Here is a 24,787-nt window from a genome sequence, read left to right on the forward strand (position 1 = left end):
AGACTCTCATTCCTATTCTTTCCACTCCCTAACAAATGTTTCCTTAGGGCACAGCTGTTTCCAGGGGAAAAAAGGTCTCAGGCTGGGGAATACAAGGAAAGGCCCAAGTCCAGGTCCCCCTTCCCTGGAAGTTCCATCCATTTCTAACAACCCCTCTACCCTTTAGGCCCCAACACCAGGAAATGCCTTTGGTCCCTTGGTGCCAGATACATAGGACAATAACTTTCCTCAGGTGCAGCATGGTCTTAGACACAGACACACTTGACACACTCAAACATATTTACACATCTCAGTATACTCACAATCACACTGACACCTACACTTTACCGCCAGGGCTGGGGGATGGACAAGTGTCACAGTACTCCCTAAAACAACACTTCAACATGAGGTGCTCACAGGTGCTCTGAGCAATCACAGATCAACATCACACCACTGTTGCAAGCCCTCAGGTGGCCAGACACAGGGGTAAACAGGGAAGTTCAGCAGATGTACAGTAGAGCTGGGGGTTGGGATGCAGGGATGAGGGGTGGAGCAGAACTAGAAGAGCAGAAATAGAGACACCTGGGAGAAAAAGCAGTCAGGAGACATAGAAATATCTCCAGGAAGATAACCGTAGGGTCAGAGAAATTCAAAGAAACTGAGTCAGACACCAAAACAGAGAAAATAAAGAGCAGCAGACCAGGAGCCTAGAGATCCAGCTCAGTTGGAGGAGTGCTTGCCTAGCATACACAATGCCCTCGTTTGATGCCCAGCAACACATAAAAACAGATGTGTGACCATGCCTATAATCCAAGCAATCCAGAGGCTTGAGATACATGCGGCCCTGTCTCAAACAAAATAAGAGTAGCTATGTTACTTTTTTTGGGGGGTGGGGGCAGTGTTGTAGATGGAACCCAGGCCCTGGCTCATGCGAGACAACCACTCTATCACGGAGCTACATCCTCAGCCCCATCAGCTCTTGAGCAAAGGAATAAAGGCAGCCATGTGGGTTGGGGATGGATCTGTCTTGCTGCAGTCTAAGTAGAAAAGTTAGTCTCCCTCAATAATCAAACCAGTCCCAGAATACATTAACACAACTACCTTCCCCTATGGCCTAGGTTAGGACACAGAACACACACATAGTCACAAGTCTCACCCTTACCCTACTTCTGAAGTCACACATTGCTACACAAAAATCACTCTCACACTGGCAGACCCCCACAGAGACCTTTCCTAAACATTCCCTCTCACACACACAAACATACAACCATATCTCACTAAAACCGGCCCATTAATCTCACATTCCCATCACTGCTCAGGCGCATGCAGACCAGCACACGCTCACACGCAGTCACATTAGCTGACGGTTGCACCAAATGACACCGGGTACGGATACACGCTGACAATCGTCACACACAGACACACCAGCAGTCCATCAGTCACTCCGGGCCCTTGGATTATACACCACCCTGCCCCGCCTCCTCTTGGCAAGACTTGGGAGTCAACACCGCCCGCCCCGGCAGGCCTCACCTTCAGCGGCAACAGCCGCCAGCGCCCTCCGCCCTCGCCTTCTGCCTGGGTCTCTTCTCCCTCCCGCCTCGGGCACCCACGGTGGGGGCGGCTCCGTCCAGTCGCCAATGGAAGGGGAGAGGTTAAACGGGGGGGGGGGCTCTCGGCCCATTGGCGCCTCCAACTGCCAATCACTTCCACCCCCACCTCCTCTGGACACTTCCTGTCCCGTCCGAGAGGGAGAAGAGGGTGCCAGAGTAGGATTGTAGGAGTACAGATCCTGAAGCTGCATTCCTAGGCACTCTGGACCAGGCCTGTCCTCCCTGGGACCACAGGACTGAAAGTGCTTAGGCCTTTCCCCTCTCGGCTGTCCACAAACAAAGCCTCAAGTTCAGGGCTATGGAACCACTGGGCAGGTGACTGGATTAGTTGAAGGTGCCCCTGACTCCAGATAAGATAGGGAAGGAGAAGAGTTGGTATAGTTCTCAAACTTTTGTAAATATTGTGCTTTTATAACAACCAGGTCCCATCCTGTACCAGTTAAATCAGAATCTCTGCACCTCTGCGTGCTGCACCAGACACCACTATTCTTTCTTAAACTCTCCAGCTGATTCCAAATGCAAAAAGGCACTAAGTTAGGGGGTGTTTGTGTATGCCCTAGGAAACCAGGTACCAACCCAGAGATCCTCAAGGGAGATGGTTACTTGTCCATTCTTCTAGACCCAAGCAATATTCTCAAATCACAGGCACCTGCCCTCCAAGATGTCAAGAAAACCAACCCTAGACTGGAAGGCAGGGCAACCAGGGTTCTTTTAGGTCAGGTTCAGGCTTGTCCCAACCCTAACACTCAGTTCCCCTGGGGAAAGAATATATCAAAAGCATTCTGGCTGTCTTCTGTTACTCACAACCCACACCTTCACCTTAAAACTTGGGGGACATCATGTAGCATCTGGTCTCCTGAATCACAACCTGTTGTTCCTCCACTATCACAGGGAAAACAGATCCAGAGAGGAGTGGGTAGACTCGGAGTTATTCTAGGCCCTGGGGCTACCTCTAGCTATCTCTTCCCTGCCTAGCACTGTTTTCTGCCCTGTGCAATTGTAGCATAGGATACTAGAGCTACATACTCTGCACGTGGGAGTCTGAGAAAGCCAAGGACACAAAGCCACATGCACACTCCCAGTCCGCCCCTTTAGCCCCTGTGGGCTGGAACAGAGTCAAGCTGTAGCCACTCACAAAGCCAGGGTTCTGGCCAACAGCCCAGGGTCTAACCACTGACCACTGGAACCAGGATTCTGCTTACCCTCTCCCCATAAACTTTGATCTCCAGCCTGGTGAGCTGACACCAGGCTCAGTGACAAACAAGGCTTTGGCCTTCCCAAAGACATAACCACAGCTAAGAACACAGGATTTTAAAACACCCTTTTAAACTAGAATGTTTGTATCACAAGTAAGAGAATCCATAGCCCTAATATTGAATATTGTGTTCAGAGATTTGAGGTTGAATTTCTTTTTTTTAACATACTGGGGATTGATCTAGGGCCTCACATATCAGAGAGCCACTCTATCTAAATATTTGAGTTATTTCCCCAGCCCTCTTTGTACCTTTTGTTTTGAGACAATCTTACTAGGCTGTCAAGGCTGCCCTTGAACTTGCAAATTTTTCTGCCTTAGCCTCCAGAGTAGCTGGGGTTACAGGCCTATGCCACTGAGCTCAGCTTGGTTTTAGTTTTAGACACAGGGTCTTAAGTACCCCAGGCTGGCCTCAAATTCACAGTCCTTCTACCTCAGCCTCCATGTGGTAGAATTACAGGCATGCACCACCATGTCTGGCTTGGGAGGGAATTTTTACATCAAATTTTTGCACTTCTGTAGGCAAGAATAAGTAGTCTTAATTACACTTAGCCTTTACCCTTAAATCCCTGAATGTTAAGAGTTCACACTCTGGAGTCAGAAAACATGTTAAAGTTTGAGATGCAGTTTTATTGATGTCACATCTGCCCCAGTTCTCTTAGGCCAAAGGATTCAAAGGCTATGCTGTCATCACGATCAGGCGATGGCTGCTGCTTCCTTGTCTCTCTGTGCCAGGCAATAATGCACTTCAGGAAGTGCCCTTAGTCTTTCTGCAGCCTAGAAGGGGGACAAGGGACAATCAGGGACAGTAACAGGCATCCAGAATGGTGGTATGGAGTTCTGAGTACCCCAGAGATACCGAAGGCAGGCCCATGGGATTGGGAGACTGATGACAAGGATTGCTGGAGTCACTAGAGGATGGAGGTGAGCAGCAAGTGAGTCCTTAGAAATGCTTCAGTTTTTCTGAGGATTCTTAGGGTCATAATTGGTGGGATCTCTTGAAGGAATAGGGAGAAATAAGGAGACCTGAAGACCCAGGATGCCCTTGAATCCTGACCTGTTCAGGGGTGAGGTCTCGCTGAGCCTGGGCAAGCATTTCATAGCCAACCATGAATTTCCGAACAGTAGCAGAGCGCAGGAGAGGAGGGTAGTAATGAGCATGCAACTGCCAATGGTCACAGGCAGTTCCGGCCTCTACTCCTGTGGGAGCCCCTAACAAGAAGAAGCCAGAGATAGTATGAAAAGTCCTTTCTCAGGGCTGGCGAGACGGCTCAGTGGTTAAGAGTGCTGGCTGCTCTTGCAGAGGACCCAGGTTGGATTCCCAGCACCCACATGGCGATTAAGAACCACCCATAACTCCAGTTCCAGGGGATCCAATGCCCTCTTCTGACCTCCATGGGCATTGCACAACACAAGTCCACTTACATACATGCAGGCAATACACATTAAATAAATATATATATTATATATATATATATCTATATATATATACATACACATATATGTATGTAAATAGAAAGAAGGAAAGAAAGAAAGAAAAGCCCTTTCTCAGGTCTTCAGTCAAGCCCCTCCCCAAACTAGGCTAGGCATCTGAACACTACATCTCCCAGTACTCTCCACCAAGGAAGAGCCCAGGATTAAGGAGCACTGTGGTGACAGTTTTACCTAGTTTGCTGTCCACCTTCAGTCCCAGCACTCCTGCTCTGGACACTTCCCCACCAAATGTTTCAATGCCTGATGGAGACTGTAGCTCCCTGAGCTGAGAGCCCCAAAATAGTGCTGGGGTTACACCAATATCAAAAGCCTTACCATGCCAGCCCATGGAGTAGGGAAAGGATGTCTCAAATAGGTTGTCATACTTGGTCAAGAGCTTCTTCATGATGGAGGCTAGATCTGGAATCAGAGTCTGACTTTCAGCCTGGGAACTAGGTGCTGGTTCTATCAGAGCCATTCCATCCAGCACCCAGCTCCAGGGTCCAAGCTAGGAGCCTCACCATCACGTTCAGCAGGTGTCAGCTCAGGCAGCCTCCGCACATGCCGCCGGGGTAGCAGTAGTGTCTGGAATGGCCACATTGCCCAGAAGGGGACCAGCACTAGCCAGTGCTCACTGGTTAGGACCAGACGTTCCTGGACACACAGAATGGAAATGAGGTTTAAAAAAACATAGTTGGGGGACTGGAGAGATGGCTCAGCAGTTAAGAGTACTGGCTGCTCTTACAGAGGACCTGGGTTAGGTTCCCAGCACCCACATGACAGCTATCAACCATCTGTAACTCTACTTCCAAGAGATCCAGTGCCCTCTTCTGACCTCCACAGGCACTACATGACACAGGTGCATTTACATACATGCAGACAATATACTCATATACATAAAAAATAAAAATAGTAAATAAAATATTTTTTTAAAGGGTAGTTAGGGAAAAAAAAAAGGTGGTTGGGGTGCAGGAGGATGATATAGCAAATATCAGGGGAAGAAGGAAAAAAAAGAGTCTGGTGGACTCTCTCTACCACTGTAGCTTAAGCCAACATAGATGACTGCTAGTGTCCTATCCATCTTCACAGAGTTCTCTTTAGGGGTAAGAAAGCTAGAGACTTCAGCCAGGCATGGTGGCACATGCCTTTATTTCCAGCACTTGGGAGGGAGAGAGGCAAGTGGATCTCTGTGAAATGGAGGCCAGCCTGGTCTACATAGTGAGTACCAGGCCAGCTAGGGATACCTTTCTCAAAAAGACCTAAAACACAAAAAAGAAGAAAGCAAGCTAGAGACTCCCTGGGGGCACAGGGCCTGGCTTTCTCTCACCTTCCTAAGGAGCTCCTGGTGGCCATACTCCAGTAGTAGAGGCTCTCCATACTGCCTGTGATAGGCCTGCTGGGACCGCTCTTCACGCTGGGCAATATCTGGCAGGAAACTGCTGGCCCACACCTGTCAAGGGGCAAGAACATAGAAGAGCAGGCAAGTCCTTCACCTCTAAGTTTCCACATTACTGGTGTATTTCTTTTGTCCCATTACTTAATCTAGTTCCCCAGCCAATAGTGCTGGCTTGGACTCCTCCAAGAAAGCCATTATAACCCTTGACACACTTACCTGGCAGTGGGGGTGGGGGTTAGAACAGCCCATCATGGCTCCTTTGTTTTCAAAGATCTATTCGTAGAGGTGAAAAGATATAATAGTCAAAAAGCCATCAAGTCAACCCCTCCTGACCACACCCTATGGAAACAGGAATGCTACTCCCCTGAGCCAAAGTTGCACCCCCCCTCCCTGACTTCCCAGGGCAAGGGGGAACCTCACAGACCTGCACCCAAGGGTACTGGGCACCCAGCTCTTCTGTGACTGAGGCCCATGCATCCACGACAGCTCGGATCTCGGGTACTGACATGAGTGGCAGCGTCACATCCGACCAGGGGTGGAAGCACATGACCTTACTAGGTGGTGAGTGGGGAAGGGATGACATAGGGATAGGGATTGGCTGCTAGGGACAGGGCCCAACCTCCAGGTCTTCATCTTCAACGCTGGGCCAAAGATTGTAAGAGGGGAAATCCATAGTTACCAAACTCCTCGGGCAGCCCCTGCTTGGAAAAGCGGGTGATCACTGGGTCCTAAGATAAAGAGACGTCCCTCTGTAGCACGTTTCCCCAATAGGTCCAGTCTCCCTTCTCCCCAACAATGGTTAGAATGATACCTGGATCCGGAGCATCAGGCTGCAATGCTGGAAAGTCATTGTCAAACAGGAAGGTGCCATCATAGTTGGGATTCACCTACTGACAAGGAAGGACTAGAAATACCTGCTGCCCCATATTGCCATCTGGTGGGCTTCCAAGGGCTACAGGCTGCAAGGGGGTGACGAAGGCTCATTCTAAGGAATAAAAAGGCTTGTAGGGGTATGACCCAAAAGGAGGCGCACTGCTCCCTCTGGTGGATGAAGGGCAGCTCTAAGGGGGAATGACTCCCTCTAGCCCTTTCTGCGGGTGTGGGCTTACCTCACCATTGGCCCGTGTAGCCCCGGGACACAGAGGGTTGAGTGGGTCATGGCGGGGCACTGTCTTCATAAGCACTGGTTCCACTTGCCCTTGCCAGGGCCGCTTCATGCGGTGGGCTGATACCAGCACCCACTCATCCTGGAGCGGGTTGTAGCGGATATGCTGATGTTCTGGGGAGACAGTCAAGATCGGTCAGCCAAGCTCAGTCCCCCGCTACCCCGGCTGTCATGCCACAGGCAGGCCCAGGCTCAGGGCGCTCTGTGTGCCAGGGTTTCTAGGATCTAAAGGCTGAAGGCCAGGAGTTAAAGAAATGAACTTTGCAGAGCCAGGAGGCCTGCAGCCCCTCCTCCTCTCGCCCTGCGAGCTTTGTACCCGGTGGACTCGCAGACCTTGAAGTTGGGTGGAGAAAGTTCTAAGGAGGAGGAAGGCACGGCTCGGCGTCCCAGCGGGTTCCGGCCGCCCTGCAATTACCACTCGCCCGGAAGGTGGTTGCCGGGTCGTCCCCCTCCGACGCCGGCGCCTCAGGACCGCTTCCGCTGCGCGACATGACGCCACCGGAGTTCTTCTGGAATGTCTGCCTGGCCTCATTCAGAGGTCCAGAGCCACCGGGCCCGCCCGCCCCGATGATTGGCTAGCCGCCAGCACGTGACTGCCAGAGAGGCCAGCCTGCCACTTGGGCGGGGCTCAGGACGGCCAAATGCCGTGGATGTGATGATCCCCAGCTCCTTCAGCTTCTCTTCTTCTCTCCAAGAAGCAAGACCTCTTTGCTGTACTCTTTCATCTGCCATTTATTCAGCAACTATTTACTTGGAGGAAGGACATTTCAAACACTTATATAAGGAATTTTGCTCTCTCTCGCTCTCTCTTACACACACGCACACTCGCGCGTGTTAAACCTTTCTTCTTCCCAACAAGTCCCCCTCCTACTTTTTTTTTTGTGACCCACTGAGTTTAATTAGAGTTGCCTGAATGAGGATGGGGGGTATTTATTGGAACTTATCAGCTGCACAAACCGAAGAAAACGATACCCCTCCGGCCAGCAACCATTAACTGTCAATCATCCCTCAGGGAGGGGTGGAGCCTCATGAGCCCTTTCCCCATACATGATAAATATTGATGAATCCATTTGTTGGTGTTTTGGTCTTTTTGAAACAGGGTCTCCCTGTAGCCTCAGCTGTCCTAGAACTCGCTAAGTAGACCAGGCTGGCTTGAACTCAGAGATCCGCCTACCACTACCTCCCGAGTGCTGGGACTAAAGGCGTGCACCACCACACCCGGCAGAGGAACCCAATCTTTAAAAGATTTTTTTAAATTTTTATATGTACGAGTGTTTTGTATGCATGTAAGTACACCACGTGCATGCAATGCCTGTGGAGGTCTGAAGAAGGCGCTGATCTCTTGGAAGTGGAGTTACAGAGTTGTTGGCCACCATGTGGGAACTGAACCCTAGTCTGTAAGAGTAGCCAGTACTCCAGGGCTAGAGAGAACGCTCAGCAGTTAAGAGCACTGGCTGCTCTTGCAGAGGACCTGGGTTGGATTCCCAGTACCCACATGGTGGCTAACAACCATCTGTAACTCCAGTTCCAGGAGACCCAACACCCTCTTTTGTCCTCCTCCAGCATTTCACCAAACGGGTGCACTTACATACATGCAGGCAATACACTCAAACACATTTTTAAAAGAAAGAAGAGGAGAGAGAGAGAGAGAGAGAGAGAGAGAGAGAGAGAGAGGAGGGAGAGAAAGAAAAAGAAAGAAAGGCTGGAGAGATGGCTCAGCGGTTAAGAGCATTGACTTCTCTTGCTAGAGGACCCCGGTTCGACTCCCAGCACCCACATGGTGGCTGGGAGCCATCCTTAGCTCCAGTTCCAGGGGAATCCAAAGCCCTCTTCTGACCTCCACAGCATTGCACAACACAACACGGGTGTACTCATATACATGCAGGCAATACACTCATACACAGAGAATAAAAATGATAAATAAAAATTTTTTAAAAAGGTTTTTTTAGAAAAAGAGTAGCCAGTACTCTTAACTACTGAATCATCTCTCCAGCCCTGATGGGCGCAGCCTTGTTCAAGTCTTGTGCAGCTAACCACAGCTGCAACTGCAGTGAGTTCATAAGTGTAATGGTCATGTCATGTCCAGAAGACATCATTTTTATTGAACATTTGAACCATGTACAGACACCTAGACTCTGTGTGGCTCATACAGATGCCCTGTGTGCAGCACTTGGGAGGCAGAGGCAGGTGGATCTCTGTGAGTTCAAGGAGGAAGACCCTGTCTCAAAAAGATCAAAAAAAAGAATACTATGTCTTTTCTCCATTGACTGGGGTCTGACTTAATTTTCTCTGTTAGCTAGTTTAAAAGAATGGAAGCAAAGGAAGGGGGAAGAGCTCCACTGCCCCAGGCCATCAGGTTCAGGAAGGCATCAGGGTTTTCCTTAAACAAAAAACATACAGGGTGTGGTGGAATTGAAAGATTAGAATTCCTTGTCATAAACCAAATTTTACAGGGTTTGAATGAAAAGATTAATATTTAATGTTTCTTACATCACGTATCCCAGACTGGTCTTGAACTCTATATGTAAAAGCATGATCTTGAACTCCTAATCCTCCTGCTTCCATCTCCTGAAAGGAAATGTCTCTGCTGCATGTCCCTACCAAGAAATCTTTTGACCACTCCCATTATTTTATTGACTCTCTCAATATGTGGAACTAGGGGTAATTCCTCCCCTGGCATATCAAAAGAGCCATCTAAATACTCTCTAAACCTCTTCCTTATTTCACAGTGAAGAACAGAGGAATAAGCTGAAATTTGAGGATTTTGTTTCTTTGGCAGCACATGAGAATAAAACCGAGAGCCCTGAGCACGCAAGGCTAGTTCTCTACTGCTGATCTATACCCCTAGACCCTAAGAAAATTCCCAGTTCTGTGAGAGGCCTCTGAGACTTCAGTGGGATGCAGGACAGAAACCCTGTGAACTAGGAAGGAGCTGAACCACAGCAGAGAGGCCCCTCTCCCAAGCAGGGCTGGGCAGAGCCCTGTATACTGACAGCTAAGCTGTAAAAATCGGGTCATTGTACATTTACCTGATCTCTGTCCTGTAATCCTCTGCCTGGAATCTGAAGAAGCCATTAGGTAGAGAGCAGAGAGCAGAGAGCAGGGACTGAAAGAGGAGCTTTACCAGTTCTACTAGTGCTCACAGTACAACTCGGGGTGGGGGTGGGGGGGATAGGGATCTGCTTTTCTACCCTATCCGCTGCCTTTGAGTGACTAGAGTATGAAGCACCATTTACTCAGGAACACCAGTGCTTAATTTAATGCTACTCTCTAGATCATGCCAACTGACTCCTGACACCCTTCAGGAACCTCTCCATGCATCTCCTCTCTCTATTTCTTCCCAAGCCCTTTTTCCAGGAAGAGGAGAATGGTCTAGATGGGGCCTACCTGACCTTTTCCCTCCCAGAGGTATATTCTCAGCTATGACATTTGAGAAGAGGATGCTGTCACACTCATCCCTAGTTCCCTCCTGAAGTCCCTCAAAGCCTAGGATTTTTTTTAATGGGGTGTGCTTTCTGAAAAAGCTTTCTGAAAGACCAGATAGGGGATAGTGTCAGAAAACATTTCTTCTTGGAATGAAGGACAGAAACCTGCTATAGAGGGGTCCCCTGAACTCTAGGTATTGTTTGCCATGGAGTTTGGGGATTGTCACAGCAACTAAGATTACTTACCCTAATTAATAAGGCAAGAGACATGTTGCTATATACAGTACAGCTAATAGAAGAGGCTAAGAAGATGAAATTTCTTTATGAAAAACTTGGTGGAGAAAGACAAAAAAGGGACTTATCTAAGGGGTCTCAGCCATCATGGAGAATGGTCACTGAGGAGTGCCACAGAAGCCAGAGGCAATATAGAAACATGTTCCCTCAACCTTTCATTCTCCACTAGTTTCTCAAAACAAAACAAACAAAACTACCATAGTCTATCTTCCCAGTCTTACTTTTGTTTTGGGAGTTTTTTTGTTGTTTTTTGTTTTTGTTTTTGTTTTTGAGACAGGGTCTCCCTGTAGCCCCAGCTGGCCTGGAACTTGCTATGTGGACCAGGCTGGCCTTGAACTCATAGAGATCCGCCTGCCTCTGCTAGCGTTAAAGATGTGCGCCACCACGCCTGGCAACCCAGTCTTTACTTTCAACTGCACAGTATATTGCAACATGTTTTTGACCTTGCATTACTCAGGAGTAAATAAGCTTAGTTGCTGTAACTTTCAAAGCTCAGTAGTGTGCGTGTGTGTGCGTGTGTGTGTGTGTGTGTGTGTGTGTGTGTGTGTGTGTGTGTTTGGAGTGGGGGAAGCTTTGTTCCATTCAGCATTCAGAGATCCATCTGTCTAGTGGCTCTATTCCTCAAGGCTTCTGAAATCTCTACCTAGAATTCTATAGGTCCTCTATAACTATGGTAAGAGCTGAAGAAGAAGAGAGAGAACACAAAGAATTTCACATATTTTTTGAAGCCAGACCTGGAAGTTCATACAGCATTTTTACCTCTACTTCATTGCCTAGAACAAAATTACATGGTCCTAACTACAGAATAGACTGTGGAATGTACTCTGACTGCCCAAGAGCAAAAGGAAATGTCTCTGTCACAGGCCCTACTGAGAACTCTAATGACCACTCCCATCATCTTATTGACGCTCTCAATCATATTTAACTGTATTAACCTCTCATTCCATTGGTCTCATGTAGGGAGCTAATCTCTTCTAGTTCCTTTGTTGGTGGTGGTGGTTTGTTTTAATTATTTTAAATTTATTTTATTTTTATTTTATGTGTATGAGTATTTTGACTGCATGTAAGTGCACCTGTGCATGCAATACCAGTGGAGGCCCAAAGAAACTGGGGTTACAATTGGTAGCCTCCATGTGGATGCTGGGAACTGAACTGGAGGTCCTCTGTAAGAGCAGCCAGTACTCTTAACCTCTGAGCCATCTCTCCAGATCCTGTTTTGTTTTGTTTTGTTTTGATATGGTATCATATGGCCCAGTCTGGCTCTATAGCTGATAATGACCTTGAACTCCTGATCTTTCTGCCTCTACCTCCCAAGTGCTGGGATGGGATTACAGGGTGTGCTACCACTCCCAACTCCCTTTATGTTTTCTTTACCTAACTATACATATAATGATGACCATATGCCAGGCACTAATTGCTTTAAATATATTAATTCATTTAATAATTATCATAATGAAGGTATGTACTATGAAGCAAGTACTTTTATTTATTCTATTTTACAGATAAGAAAACTGAGTCATGGGCTGGAGAGATGGCTCAGTGGTTAAGAACACTGATTTCTCTTGCAGAAGACCCAGGTTCAAATCCCAGCATCTACATGGCAGCTAACAACTGTCCAGAACTTCAGTTCTAGGGGATCCGACGACCTCTTCTGTCCTCTGGGGGTACTGCAAGACATGGGTGCACTTTCATACATGCAGGCAATACATGTATACACATAAAATTAAAATAATAAATAAAATAAAATTTTAAAAAAGACAGCTGAGTTATAGAAATTTTTGTGATTTGTCCAAGATCATATAATCTCTTGATGGCAAGAGTCAAGGTCTGAACCTAGACAGTTCAGATTCAGAGTTTTCTTTTTTAATAGATTAGGGGTTTGGGGGAGGAGTTGGTCTTTTTTTTTATCTTTTTGAGACAGTGTCTCCCTGAAACCCCAGCTGGCCTGGAACTCACTATGTAGACCAGGCTAGCCTCAAACTCACAGAGATCCACCTCCCTCTGCCTCTCAAGTGCTGGGCTTAAAAATGTGCACCACCATGCCCAGCCCTTAATGGATTAGTGTGTGTGTGTGTGTGTGTGTGTGTGTGTGTGTGTGGTGCATGTGCATATGTGTCTGTGTGTACTTGCCTGTGTGTGCACTTCTGGAGGCCAGAAGAAGATAATGGGTTTCCTGCTCTATCATGCTCTGCCTTACTCCTTTGAGATAGAGTCTCATTGAACATTCAAACTCAGTTCCTCACTGAGCCATCTCCAACCCCCAGAGTTTATTTCTTTCTTTTTCTTTCTTTTTTTTTTTTTTTTTTTTTTCTTTTCTTATTTTTGAAACAGCCCTGGCTGGCCTGGAACTCACTATGTTGACCAGGCTGGCCTCAAACGCAGAGATCTACCTGCCTTTGTTTCCTGAGTGTTGATGTTAAACCTGTGTGCCACCACATCCAGCTTTTCTCCCCCTTCTTTTCTGTTTTAGTCTCTTCTACCTCTGCTTATTCCTTGATTGTCGGTATTTTCGTTCTTTTTTCTGTTTCTTTTTCTTATTGTTGTTGGTATTTTCTAGGGGGCTCTATCCTTGGCTTTACTCAATTCTCCCTCCCAAGTTTTCAGGTTTTAGTATTACCTTGTTTTGCTTGAGACAGTGTCTTGCTATATTGTCCAGGTTAGCCTTGGATTGCATATCCCAGGCTATCCTTGAATTATGTATCCCAGACCTGCCTTGAATTCTGGACCCTCCTACCTCAGGGAGTTTTCCTGACTACTTGGATTACAAGTATATGAATCCATGCCTGGTGTAAGTCTTAGGGTTTTTGTTGTTGGTCTAGCATAGTCCTGGGGATTGAATTTAGGGCCTTACTCATGCTAGACCACTGCTACTACTGAGATGTATCCCCAGTCCCTTTATAATTTTTAAATTCTTTTCAGACAAGATCTGATAAAGTTGTCCATGCTGGCCTTGAAATTGTGATCTTCCTGCCTCGGTCTCCTGAATAGCTGGAATTATAATCAGGTCCCACCAGGCCTGGTTAGTTTTTAGGCTTTAATTACCATCTTTTCTATAAGATACCCAATGAGATCTGTATGGAAGAATGAGACCAAGCTTGCATTGTTTTGAGCCATATCCCCAGTCCTCACTGCAGAACTTGGTCCCATAGAAGCAATATCTGTTGCCTGAATAGATTTCTCTGTCTCCAGACTAGATTTGTGCTCTAAATGTGGACACTCAACTGCCCAGTAGACATAAACAAGACTTAGTCAAGTAAGAGGAAGGGGTAGGGTGGAAGCTGGAGGAGGAAGTATTCCAGGAAGAAAAGAATAAAATTTGCCAGTTCTGTTTTCAAGCTCATTTCTCTGTATTTATTTATTTATTTATTATTTATTTATTTATTATCTATTTTTATGTATATGAGTGTTTTGCCTGCATATATGTAAGTGCACCTTGCATACAATGCCGGTAGAGGTCAGGAGAGAGCGTTGGATCCCCTAGAACTGGCGTTACAGGGGTTGCTAGCCATCACGTGGGTGCTAGGAACTGAACCTGGGTCCTCTGAAAGAGCAGTCATTGCTTTTAACCACTGAGCCATCTCTCCAGTCCCTGTTTTTAGTTTTGAGACAGGGTCTCAAACAGCCTTAGCTGACCTGGAACTCTGTAGACCAAGCTGGCCTAGATCTCACAGAGATCTGCCTACCTTTCCCTTTGCCTTTAGAGTGCCAAGATTAAAGGCGGGTGCCACGACACCAGGTTCATTTCTATCTCCATTGACATAGCCTTCTCTCTTACTTGAACTCTAGCCGAATTTTGCTCCCCTCCCCTGTGTAGCCTGTACCACTCTGTGGCAAAATCTAATGCCATAGTTCTCCTGTGGATGAACTTCCCATTGGTTTACAAGGCCTTTCACATTGTTTGTGCTTCCTAACTAAGGATGAATGGCATGAATCCAGTTGTCTCTCCCCTTTGGCTCTTGGAATGGTCCCATCAGCTGGCATGCCCTTCTCTGTCTTAAAGACACCGAGCAGGTGTCCCCGCCTCTGGAAGGCCCAGCTTCTGTGCCAGCCCAAGCGGGTCCTAGCAATCGCGACTCCTAGAAAACTCTACTGGGCTCGCCAGCCCAGGGGGCCATTCCATTCTAGGTCTTCCCGCAGCTCCCCCCAACCCCGACGGGGCGTGGCGCTAAGAGACACCCAGACAGAACTTCCGAGGGCGGCTCGGCCCCGCCCCCTCACCTGGTGCCGCCTGCACCAACCTTCTGCTCTCCCCACCAGCAAATGGTTCAGTCCAGGGCGGTGCTAGCGTGGGCGGGCGTTCCGATTGGCGGGGCCGAGCCATACCACGGAGGTGGCGGGGGTGGAGTCCGGCGGACTCTGAGGCTCAGCGAACTCCGCCCCGACTCCCAGCTGGTGCCAGCCTTCCCGCCGGTATGCAGTGGGCCGTGGGCCGGCGGTGGGCATGGCTCGCCCTGATTCTGGCTGCCGCCGCGGTGCTGACCCAGGTCGTCTGGCTCTGGCTGGGTACGCAGAGCTTTGTCTTCCAGCGCGAAGAGATCGCGCAGTTAGCGCGGCAGTACGCGGGTGAGCCAGAGTTGGGCGGGCGGGCTGCACCCGGCTGCGGGCTCCCAGGGCGCCTTCCCCAGGTTCCGCCCCGGGCGCCTCCCCCTACCCCAGTCCCGGCCCCGGGCGCCTCCCCCTACCCCAGTCCCGGCCCCGGGAGCCTCCCCCCCACCCCAGCCCCGGCCGGGGTTGGCTCTGACTCCACCGCTCCGGTCTCCATCAGGGCTGGACCATGAGCTGGCCTTCTCTCGGCTGATCGTGGAGCTGCGGCGGCTGCACCCAGGGCACGTGCTGCCCGACGAGGAGCTGCAGTGGGTGTTTGTGAACGCGGGCGGCTGGATGGGCGCTATGTGCCTTTTGCACGCCTCGCTGTCTGAGTACGTGCTGCTCTTCGGCACCGCCCTGGGCTCCCGTGGCCATTCGGGTCAGTGCTGGCGGAGGGCGGGATTGGGAAGCTGGGTCAGTACTGGGGCCAGAGTACTCTTTTCTGAGGTTTGGCTGGACCGTGTGTAGACAAGGATACCCTGATGGTCGGTGTCCATTTCTGATTGTCACTCAGGGCGCTACTGGGCTGAGATTTCCGACACTATCATCTCTGGCACGTTCCACCAGTGGAGAGAGGGCACCACCAAAAGTGAGGTCTTCTACCCAGGTAAGAGACTGTCGGGGGGAGGGAGGCCCAAGCTAGGGAAGAACCATGTTAAGAAGGCCATCCCTGGAGATTCCTTCTCTCCCTGGTAAGCCACAGGTGGTTGGTTGGGGTAGAGCTGAGGGACCCTGACCCTTTCCTGTGTTAAAGGGAAACAAAACAACAGCTTCCGGTCTGAGTTTTATCTGCCTGGAAACTATTTTACCCGGCCATTATTGCAGCAGTTATTTCGGAGACAGTAGTAAGAAACATACTCACCCAAAAGCTGAGACAAATAGTTGTCTCCTGTCCTATTTTTATAAAATAGTGAGACAGTTTAGGTTTTTTATTTTTTGCTATTTTTGAGACAGGGTCTCACTATAGCCCTGGCTGACCTGGAGCTCACAGAGATCCACCTTGTTTTTGCCTCCCAAGTGCCATGTCCAGCCTTTTTTTTTTTTTTTTTTAATAGACCTATGGATAGAAAAGGAAAAAACAGCTTTGGACTTGAGTGTGAGGTTAAGTGTAAGCATGCAGGCATTGTGATTGGACAGCTGCATTTCTCAGGAAGTCTGACAAATTTGGTAACCACCCCTCTCTGTCAAACCAATCCAGCTCAAGTTTAGCAAAATTTCCACTGACATGAGTGAGCATTGGGAATGCAGATGCCCATGACTTGCGTGGCCAGATGGGTAGCCCTCCATGGCCTCCCCCAAGAGGATATAGACCAGGTGACTCCATAGCTACAGAATATTTAGTGGGCATCTGGGTCTCTTTCCCCTCTGAATGGGAAGCCAGGCCAGTAGGATAGAGCTCTTTCCTTTCCTGAAGTTGTCTCTACATTCCCCAGCCTTAGACAGAGCACATAAGACAGGGATATGCAACAGTAGAAGACCAGGGCAGAGCTGGGCTCCTCATTTTGGGTACTCCCTGTCCCCTCAGGAGAGACAGTTGTGCATGGGCCTGGAGAGGCAACGGCTGTGGAGTGGGGACCAAACACATGGATGGTGGAGTACGGCCGAGGAGTCATTCCATCTACCCTGGCGTTTGCTCTGGCTGACACTGTCTTCAGCACCCAGGACTTCCTCACCCTCTTCTATACCCTTCGCGCCTATGCCCGGGGCCTCCGGCTTGAGCTCAACACCTACCTCTTTGGCCAGGACCCCTGACCAGCCAGGCCTGAAGGAAGGACCTGTGGATGGAAAGGCACGGGCAGGCCCACACACATCCACTTATTGGAGCCACGTGCATATTAATGCAAATATTAAATTCCTGCTGTATGAGGAAGGACATACATGCTTATACATGTACACAGAGCTCTTTGGGAACAAATGAGACATAGAGATGGCTGAAGACCTGTGTGTACTGCAAGATCATGCACTCACATCCATCCAGAGAGGGTCCTCTACGTATATACCAAGGGGGCTAGTCATATGTGAACACATATCACAAGCTTGACTCACTGACTCAGGCCTTTCCAGAGCTTCCTACCAGCATTGAGGGCTCTGGGGGTTAGGATGGAGATAGATCTTCCACTCTGCCTCACTCTGACTCTTCAGTCCATCTCAGGTGAGGGAAAAGAAGAGCTGCCCTTTGGAGGCCCTCTCGACCTGCAGCTATGATACCCTTCCCCTTCATCCCCCCTTTTCTCACCATATGCCTTATTGCCATTCCATTCCCCTGCTATGCAAGTGCCCCTGTGGCTTGTCCCCCATACCCTCAGCAACCAACTTAGCTGGGAAAGCAGAGGAATGTACAGAATGCTGAAGAAAGGTCCTCTATCTCAGAGACCCCTATCTTTCCTTTGGGGGTATGATGGGAAAGCTGCCGCCCTACATCCAGGGCTGGCCACTGAGGAGAGGACCTGGAAAAGTGGGCCTGGGTCAAAGGAGCCATCTCTGACCAAAAGAAGGCTTTGTGTGTATGTGCACACCCATCAGTTTCCAGACAGTTCTGCTGTGTTCTCTGTCTACATCTCTGTCAATAAAAACTTGTTAAACAATTCAATTTCTTTGTGTGTCTGAGCAGGGAAAGGCTGCTGACTCCTGGGGGCACCTCAGAAAGGACTCTCCTGTAAAATCTAGTTTATAAGACTAATTTTGGACAGAAGAGACCATATATGTCTAAGAAAGCAGCACTTTTGTTTTTATTTTATGGGTATGCATGTATTTTATGTTTATACCTGCACATATATAAGTGCACCCAGGTCATGCAGTGCCCATGGCGGTCAAAAGTGGGTGTCAGATACCCTGGAACTGGAGTTATGGATGGTTGTTAGCTGCCATATGGGTACGGGGAATAGAACCTAAATCCTCTGCAAGAGCAGCCAGTATACTTAACTGCTGAGCCATCTCTCCAACCCGTTTGTTTTTGTCTTTTTGAGGCAGGGTTTCCCTGTAGCCCCAGCTGGCCTGAAACTCACTATGTAGACAGGCTGGCCTCAATCTTCTGGAGATCTAGCTGCCTCTGCCCAAGTGCTGGGACTAAAAGGTGTATACCACCATATCTTACTTCGTTGTTTTTAAATGTAAGGCTAGCCTCAAAATTACTACGTGTAGCTGACAATGACCTTGAACTTCTGGTCCTCCTGCCTCCACTTGAGTCCTGGGATTATTGGCATGTTAGGGTACTGGGGCTCAAGCCCAGGGACTTGTTCATGCTAGGCAAGCACTTCACCAAGTTACAGCCCCGTCTCTAGACAGCTTCTTGGGTCTCCAGCTTACTGGGTTGCATCTGCAGAGATTAGTTTTCCTGAATTCAGAAAACAGTTGTGAATATGAGAAATTGAGACCCCAGTGAGGGGTTCTGTGTGTATTCTGGTGGGTCAATCCTGGGGATGGTCCTGAGAATCCAGCCCTAGATGGCCATGGGGTGGCACTGTGCTCCCACATTTGAGCTGAAACAATCATCAGTGTTGTCAGCTGTTTTTTTTTTTCCCACTAGGTTCCCAGAGTATGGTGTGTACTCCCCTAGAGGAAGAGTTTCTCCACTCTGAGAGCACTTGTGTGGGAGCTCTGGGGCAGGAACCAGGCACAGTGCCTGGTAGGATGAGGCAGATAGTGCTGAAAGCACACTTGTTCCTAAGGATCTTGCTCTTGGCTTCTTTTGCCCCATAGGCACCAGGCTTCCCTCACCTTCATCCTGGCCCTACATAAGTTGAGTAAGACCCAGACCACTCTCATGTTTTAGGATTCTTGGCAGATTAATATTTAAGCTTTGGCATTCTATAGAACACAAATACAAAAGTCCACATGGTATAACCTTACTTGAAAATAGCATCAAAAGCTGGGCTTGGTGACTCAGGCCTTTAATCCCAGTCTTCCAGAGGCAGAGGTAGGTAGATTTTCATGAGTTCAAGGCCAGCCTAGTCTACATATTGAGATCGTGTCTCAAAAAACAAACACAAATTTTAAATGTGGGGTTAGTGAGATGGCTCAGCAGTTAAGAGCACTGGCTGCTCTTGCAGAGGAGCCAGATTCAATTCCCAGCACCCATATGCAGCTAACAGCCAGTACCATGGCATCTGGTGCCCTCTTCTGACGTCCATGGACATTGCATGACATGGGTGCACTCACATGCAGGCAATATACTCACACATAAAAATAATAAACTGGGCGTGGTGGCACATACCTTTAATCCTAGCACTTGAGAGAGGCAGGTGAATTTCTGTGAGTTCAAAGCCAGCTTGGTCTATATAATGAGTTCCAGGCCAGCTGGGGCTACAGGGAGACTCTATCTCGAAAAGACCAAAAAAATAAAAAATAAAAACAAAATATTTTTTAAAGTCTAGGAGGCTGGAGAGATGGCTCAGTGGTTAAGAGTACTGGCTGCTGTTGCAGAGGACCCAGGTTTGATTCCCAGTATCCACATGGTGGCTAACAACCATCCATAACTGCAGTTTCAGAGGATCCAACACCTTCTTCTGACCTCCCAAGAGCATTGTGTGACACAGATGCACTTACACACATGCAGGCAATACACTCATATACATAAAATAAAAATAATGAACTTTTTAAAATCTAAATGTGTGACCAGGCGTGGTGGTGTATGCCTTATAATCCCAGCACCTGGGAGACAGAGGCAGGCATATCTCTGTGAGTTCAAGGCCTGGCCTACATAGTGAACTCCAAATCACCTAGGGATATATAGGCCCTGTCTCAAAAAATATTAAAAAAAGAAATCTAAATGCATGGCCTTGAATGAATGTGAAACTCAGGCAAGCTGGCCATCTTGATGCCTTTCCCCAACTCACTACCACCATGTTGACTGTGACAGGCCCTGGCTGAAGCCTCTCTATTGATTTTAGAGGACTTCCCCTACATGGTAACCAGTTCTGCTTCTAGTTCAGAGCACATGTCTCAGGGATATCCAAATGTCCCCTATTATCCCTCCTACAAAAAACTGTGCTCCCAGACCCACTCCCATCTCTGTTGTTAAGGCTAGTGATCAGTTCATAGTTCTCAAATTTTTTTCTTTTTATTGATACTGAGGATCGAACCCAATGCCTTGTGCAGGCCAAGACCACATTCTACGCTCTACCATGGAACAATCCCCCTGTGTTCTTTTAACACAGTTATTAACTCCTAAAACACATTTGGCTTCGAGAACACTTTTTTTTTCTTTATTAATTCACTTACAGATCCTATCTCTTCAACCTCTGACTTCACAAGACTTGCATATACCTCATCTCAGTCTATACCCCTTCCCAAATGATCTCATCTATTTCATGACTTTAAATGCCACCTGCAGGGCCTAGAGAGATGACTCGGTGAGTAAGAGTGCATGCTGTGCCAATATGGGGACCTGAATTCAGATCTTACCATCCGTATAAAAAGCAGGTGGCTATCCACCTGCTACGTTGGTGGAGACAAGACAACTGCTGGGGCTAGCTGGCCAACAGCCTACTTCCAGGTTCAGTGAGAGACCTGTCTCGAAGGAATAAGGCAGAGAGTGATGGAGGAGGACACGGTGTCTTTCTCTAGCCTCAGCACTTACATATAACACAAAATAATAACATCTACATATCTTCACCTCCAAATCTCTCTTAAGCCTTAATCACTTCCCTGAGCTCCAGCTTTGGATATCTTACTCCCTTTACTCAGTGTCTCCACTTGGTTGTTTAATAGGTGTTTCAAACTTACAAGATTCAAAGGAAACTGATTTCTCTTCCAGTTACTACCACCATATGGTCTTTAATGTCTCAGACTAAACCCTTTTGAATCCTTCTACACTTAATGGTCTCACAACCCACATCCAAACCATCCACCAATCTTCAGTTTCATCTTTAAAACATCAAGACTTCAGGGCTGGAGAGATGGCTCAGCAGGTAAGAGCACTGACTGCTCTTACAGAGGACCCGGATTCGATTCCCAGCACCCACATGGTGGCTACGAACCATCCTTAACTCCAGTTCCAGGGGAATCCAAAGCCCTCTTCTGACCTCCGTGGCATTGCACGACACGGGTACACTCACATACATGTAGGCAATACATTCATACACATAAAATAAAAAAAAATAAAATATTTAAAAACAAACAAAACATCCAGATTTCTCTGAGTATTGTGTCACATGACTGTAATCCCAGCACAGAGAGGCAGGAGGATTGTGAGTTCAGAGTCAGCCAGCCTGTACTACATAGTAAGACCCTGTATTTTTTTTTTTCTGTCTTTTTGAGACAGGATCTCCCTGCAGCCCCAGCTGGCCTGGAACTCGCTATGTAGACCAGGCTGGCCTCCATCTCACAGAGATCTGCCTGCCTCTGCCGCCTGAATACTGGGATTAAAGGCATGGGCCACCATGTCTGGCATGTAAGACCCTGTCTTAATATTAAAATAGTGTCTATATCCTTACCATTTCTGCTGTTTTCAGCCTGGTCCAAGACACCATCATCCATTGATCATCTTCAGTGGAGACTTCCCACAAAAGCCAGAGGCAGACATTTATTCTGAGACATTTTCAATGGCTTTCTTTCCCTTCTCCAGCCTTTAGAACATTTTTACTACAACTTCAATCTTCATTATCAACTTGATGGAATTTAGAATCACCATGAAACATACCTCTGGGTGTGCCTAATGTTTCCAGAATGGTTTAACAGAGCCTAAAAGATCCACCTTGAATGTGGATACCATTCCATGACCCGGGATTCCAGACTGAATAAAAAAGGAGAAAGTGAGCTGAGCACCAGTATTCATACATACTCCCTGACTGTAGATACCATGTGACCAGCTGCCTTACACTCCTACCCCCATGACTTCTTTGCCAATGGGCTGTACCCTCTCACTGTAAGCCAAAATAAACCTTTCCTTAAGTTGCTTTTACCAGGTATTTTAGCACAGTAACCAGAAAAACAATTAATAAACACCTCATAAGCAAGGGCTTGCAGCATCCCAGCTAAGCCATTCTTGGATCCTTGGCCACAGAAAAGTGAGAAAATAAGCATTTGTTGTTCTAAGCTGCTAAATTGGGGAGAGCAATAATTAGCTACATGCCAGATAGGTGACCAGCCCTTCCCTTTCTATGCCCCTAATACAATCACTTTTTTTCCTCCTGGTACTAGGGATTGAACTGAGGGCCTTATGTGTGTTAGGCAAACTACCATTGAACTACATCGCTAGCCATCTTTTTACTTTTTATTTTGAGACAGGGTCTCACCAAGTTGCTCAAGTTGGCCTTGAACTCTGTAGCCAAGACAAGCCTTTAACTTGGTGACCCTCCTGCCTCAACCTCTTGAGTTACTGGAGTTTCATGTCTGTGCCACCAGACCCAGCTCCAGCCACATTTTTCTTCATGATACATACTACCATCTGACATAATATATATCTCCCCCACTGTAATAATAGCATATAACAGTGACTGCTTTATTCACGTCTGTTCCCAAAAGTACCTGTCATAAAGTATTCAGTAAACACATGCTTGATGATTCAAACGTTGGTTTCTAAGATCTAGGTCTGTTTGTCTTATCTGTGTGAGGAATACGTCCAGCCTGTGTATGGTGGGTGTAAGTAGCAGCCTTTCCTTTAATATAAGGTCCCAGTCAGACTTATTCCTTTCCTTCAGACCTTCCATATTATAGTTCTTCTGGCTCAGACCCCAAAGGTGGGTTGACACTGCTTGATTTTTAATTTGAGGGGGCTGCCCATTCCCCCTAACTCTAGGCCCTACAAAAAGAATTTCCCCAAGCCAGTTCCTACTTTTCCAGGAGGAATCTTGCATTTCTCTCTAAGCACCTCTGAGAAAACAGTGGAAAGTGGGGGAAAATGAGCAAGCTGGGCACACCAGAGTTCCTACATCTCTACCCTTTGCCCTCTAGTCATCCACAGCACCCACAGGACATGACTGTCTGCCTCTGTGCAGTCACTATCTGCACTAATGCACCTTTGTAAGCCCAGCATAGGGTGGGGCATAGAAGGGAAGAAGGCTTAGCTCTGTAAGAGGAGAATGCACATCTTCAGACAGTCATGGGCTTGGGGTGAAGGGGGCTCAGTAATGAAGTGGATCACTGAGGACTGGAGGGGTTGAGGGGATGTTGACTGGCTGTGAGATCTGATGTCTGAGGGGAGGGGCACTGAGACTAGCCAAAGGAATGAGTGGGCTGAGCCTCAGCATGGCCAGGGATGGCCACAGCAGACAAGGACTTAGCTCTGAAGCATGAGTTAGGTTGTTGAGGGTGGAGACTGGAGTCAGGAAAACTTGAGGGTGGCACTCAGAATGGGATCCTGGTGAGAAGAGCTGGTGATATGGGCCAGGGTGAGCTGATGTTGAGAGGAGCAGACTGAATGGGAGGTGATGAGGCAGGAAGTTAAGGTCATTCCGAAATTCCTACCACAGGCAGGAATGGTTGCAGTGGGGCATATGTGTTTCACTGGGTGAGGTCTGAAATTGGTCCTTAAAACTAAAGGGTTTGACATAGTTTCATACCCATGTAGGTATCACCCAGTGACCTGCTGTTCATTCCCCTTAAAGTGGCCCTTGTGTCTTTGGGAGGTAAGTCTCCTTGGCCACAGAAAGAAGCTAGGAAAACATGAGACTACCTGACAGGAACAGGGTCAGGCTGTTCAGAGGAGAAATTATGGCCTGCCAATCAGGACTCCCAATATAGAAAAGCATCCAGGACATATGTGGGGTGGGGTTGATCCAGGGCCTTTGGCCGGAAGGATCTGGACATGCAGATATAGAAGTCAGGGACACAAGGGTAGAGAGTATATGTGAAGATGGACGAACTGTCAAATCACTGAACAAACAGGTGATGAGAGCCTGGGGTCATTACATTCTTCATTCCTCCATATATGTTTAGAAATCCATAATTAAAATCAAAAGAGGTTTTTAAAATGACAAAATCATGTGTGGCTGCAGATCTGCATAACATGTCTATCCTACTGTGGGTATGCAGTCAACCCAGAGAGCTCAGAGTGTGTAAGTGCACACGCGTGGGTCCACTGGCATGTGCATGCTTGGGTACAAAGTGTAGCACACCTGCAGTTGAGGGCAGCAGGTTAACAGGGAGGGAGGGAAAGCTCTGTCCTGACTAGGTGCTTCACATTCAACCCAGCATCCTGTAGTGATCCCCCGGTGATCACAGTCTGCCCAGGCCCTTGGCCCTCTAAACAGACCTTTAAACACAGTGTGTGAGATTGTCTCTGAACTTGTGATCAGGTGTGTTAGTGTGTGAACACGGCTACTTGTGTGTGAACGGCGGGCACTGAGTGTGGGTGTGGGGGACACGACTTGTGAGGCGGGGCGGGGCCCTGGGCCGGAGTTTGGTAACGGTGGAGTACTCTCTCCCTCTCATGGTTCCCCCTAGCTCTCCTGCGCCCCCTCCCTCGAGTCTGGCTGGAAGGAAGGTGGGAGACACCTGTTGGGGGCCTGACGGGGGCCGAGCCCACCCGGGCCTCACGGGTTGCGTCCGCCCGCGCCCGCCCTGCCCTGCTCGGGTCCCGCCCCCGCGACCGCAGGCAGCGGAGGACCGCCACTGAGCGCACCGCGGCCAGAGGAGTGCAGGGCGGCGGGAGCGCACCGCGGGGAC

The 24,787-nt window shown here is 48.2% G+C and overlaps 3 protein-coding genes across 13 annotated transcripts in view; 1 reads left to right on the top strand and 2 right to left on the bottom strand.

The window, feature by feature from the left end:
- The window catches only part of Il11ra (interleukin 11 receptor subunit alpha), a 9,767-nt gene extending 8,155 nt beyond the window's left edge, over window positions 1-1,612 (bottom strand). For both annotated transcript variants that reach the window (XM_017800431.2, XM_008842424.2), the window contains exon 1: window positions 1,510-1,612. The gene's annotated coding sequence lies outside the window, so the exon portion shown is untranslated. The remainder of the gene's footprint in view (window positions 1-1,509) is intronic.
- Window positions 1,613-3,450: 1,838 nt separating this feature from the next.
- Galt (galactose-1-phosphate uridylyltransferase) lies at window positions 3,451-7,444 on the bottom strand. Of its 8 annotated transcripts, none has more exons than XM_008842429.2 (11): window positions 7,291-7,444; window positions 6,820-6,989; window positions 6,522-6,597; window positions 6,390-6,438; window positions 6,135-6,264; window positions 5,927-5,983; window positions 5,642-5,764; window positions 4,836-4,968; window positions 4,651-4,734; window positions 3,899-4,053; window positions 3,451-3,618 (listed from the first exon to the last, which is right to left on the bottom strand). In XM_008842429.2, exons 1-11 carry the CDS (start codon window positions 7,364-7,366, stop codon window positions 3,538-3,540), a joined length of 1,134 nt encoding a protein of 377 aa, XP_008840651.1. In that variant the 5' UTR covers window positions 7,367-7,444; the 3' UTR covers window positions 3,451-3,537. The 8 variants fall into 8 exon arrangements, with proteins under 8 accessions (XP_008840651.1, XP_008840650.1, XP_008840652.1 ...); XM_008842428.2 differs by having other exon boundaries at window positions 7,209-7,418; XM_008842430.2 differs by having other exon boundaries at window positions 7,192-7,345.
- A 7,484-nt stretch (window positions 7,445-14,928) lies between these two features.
- Window positions 14,929-17,771, top strand: Sigmar1 (sigma non-opioid intracellular receptor 1). Of its 3 annotated transcripts, none has more exons than XM_008842433.2 (4): window positions 14,929-15,157; window positions 15,360-15,560; window positions 15,696-15,788; window positions 16,837-17,771. In XM_008842433.2, exons 1-4 carry the CDS (start codon window positions 15,007-15,009, stop codon window positions 17,097-17,099), a joined length of 708 nt encoding a protein of 235 aa, XP_008840655.1. In that variant the 5' UTR covers window positions 14,929-15,006; the 3' UTR covers window positions 17,100-17,771. The 3 variants fall into 3 exon arrangements, with proteins under 3 accessions (XP_008840655.1, XP_029423850.1, XP_008840654.1); XM_008842432.2 differs by having other exon boundaries at window positions 14,938-15,157; window positions 16,707-17,771; XM_029567990.1 differs by lacking the exon at window positions 15,360-15,560 and having other exon boundaries at window positions 14,930-15,157; window positions 16,707-17,771.
- Window positions 17,772-24,787: the final 7,016 nt, after the last annotated feature.

Source organism: Nannospalax galili, unplaced genomic scaffold (assembly GCF_000622305.1).
Source record: "Nannospalax galili isolate Female #2095 unplaced genomic scaffold, S.galili_v1.0 scaffold341, whole genome shotgun sequence".
Lineage (NCBI taxonomy): Eukaryota > Metazoa > Chordata > Mammalia > Rodentia > Spalacidae > Nannospalax > Nannospalax galili.

Coding starts and splice junctions, on each gene's coding strand:
- Galt (XM_008842428.2), bottom strand. CDS start 7,407: ATGAGGCCAGGCAGACATTCCAGAAGAACTCCGGTGGCGTCATGTCGC. Junction 6,598..6,819: donor CTACACGGGCCAATGGTGAG/GTAAGCCCACAC, acceptor CCTTGTCAGTAG/GTGAATCCCAACTATGATGG. Junction 6,265..6,389: donor GGGGCTGCCCGAGGAGTTTG/GTAACTATGGAT, acceptor CTCACCACCTAG/TAAGGTCATGTGCTTCCACC.
- Sigmar1 (XM_008842433.2), top strand. CDS start 15,007: ATGCAGTGGGCCGTGGGCCGGCGGTGGGCATGGCTCGCCCTGATTCTG. Junction 15,158..15,359: donor GTTAGCGCGGCAGTACGCGG/GTGAGCCAGAGT, acceptor GGTCTCCATCAG/GGCTGGACCATGAGCTGGCC. Junction 15,561..15,695: donor GGGCTCCCGTGGCCATTCGG/GTCAGTGCTGGC, acceptor ATTGTCACTCAG/GGCGCTACTGGGCTGAGATT.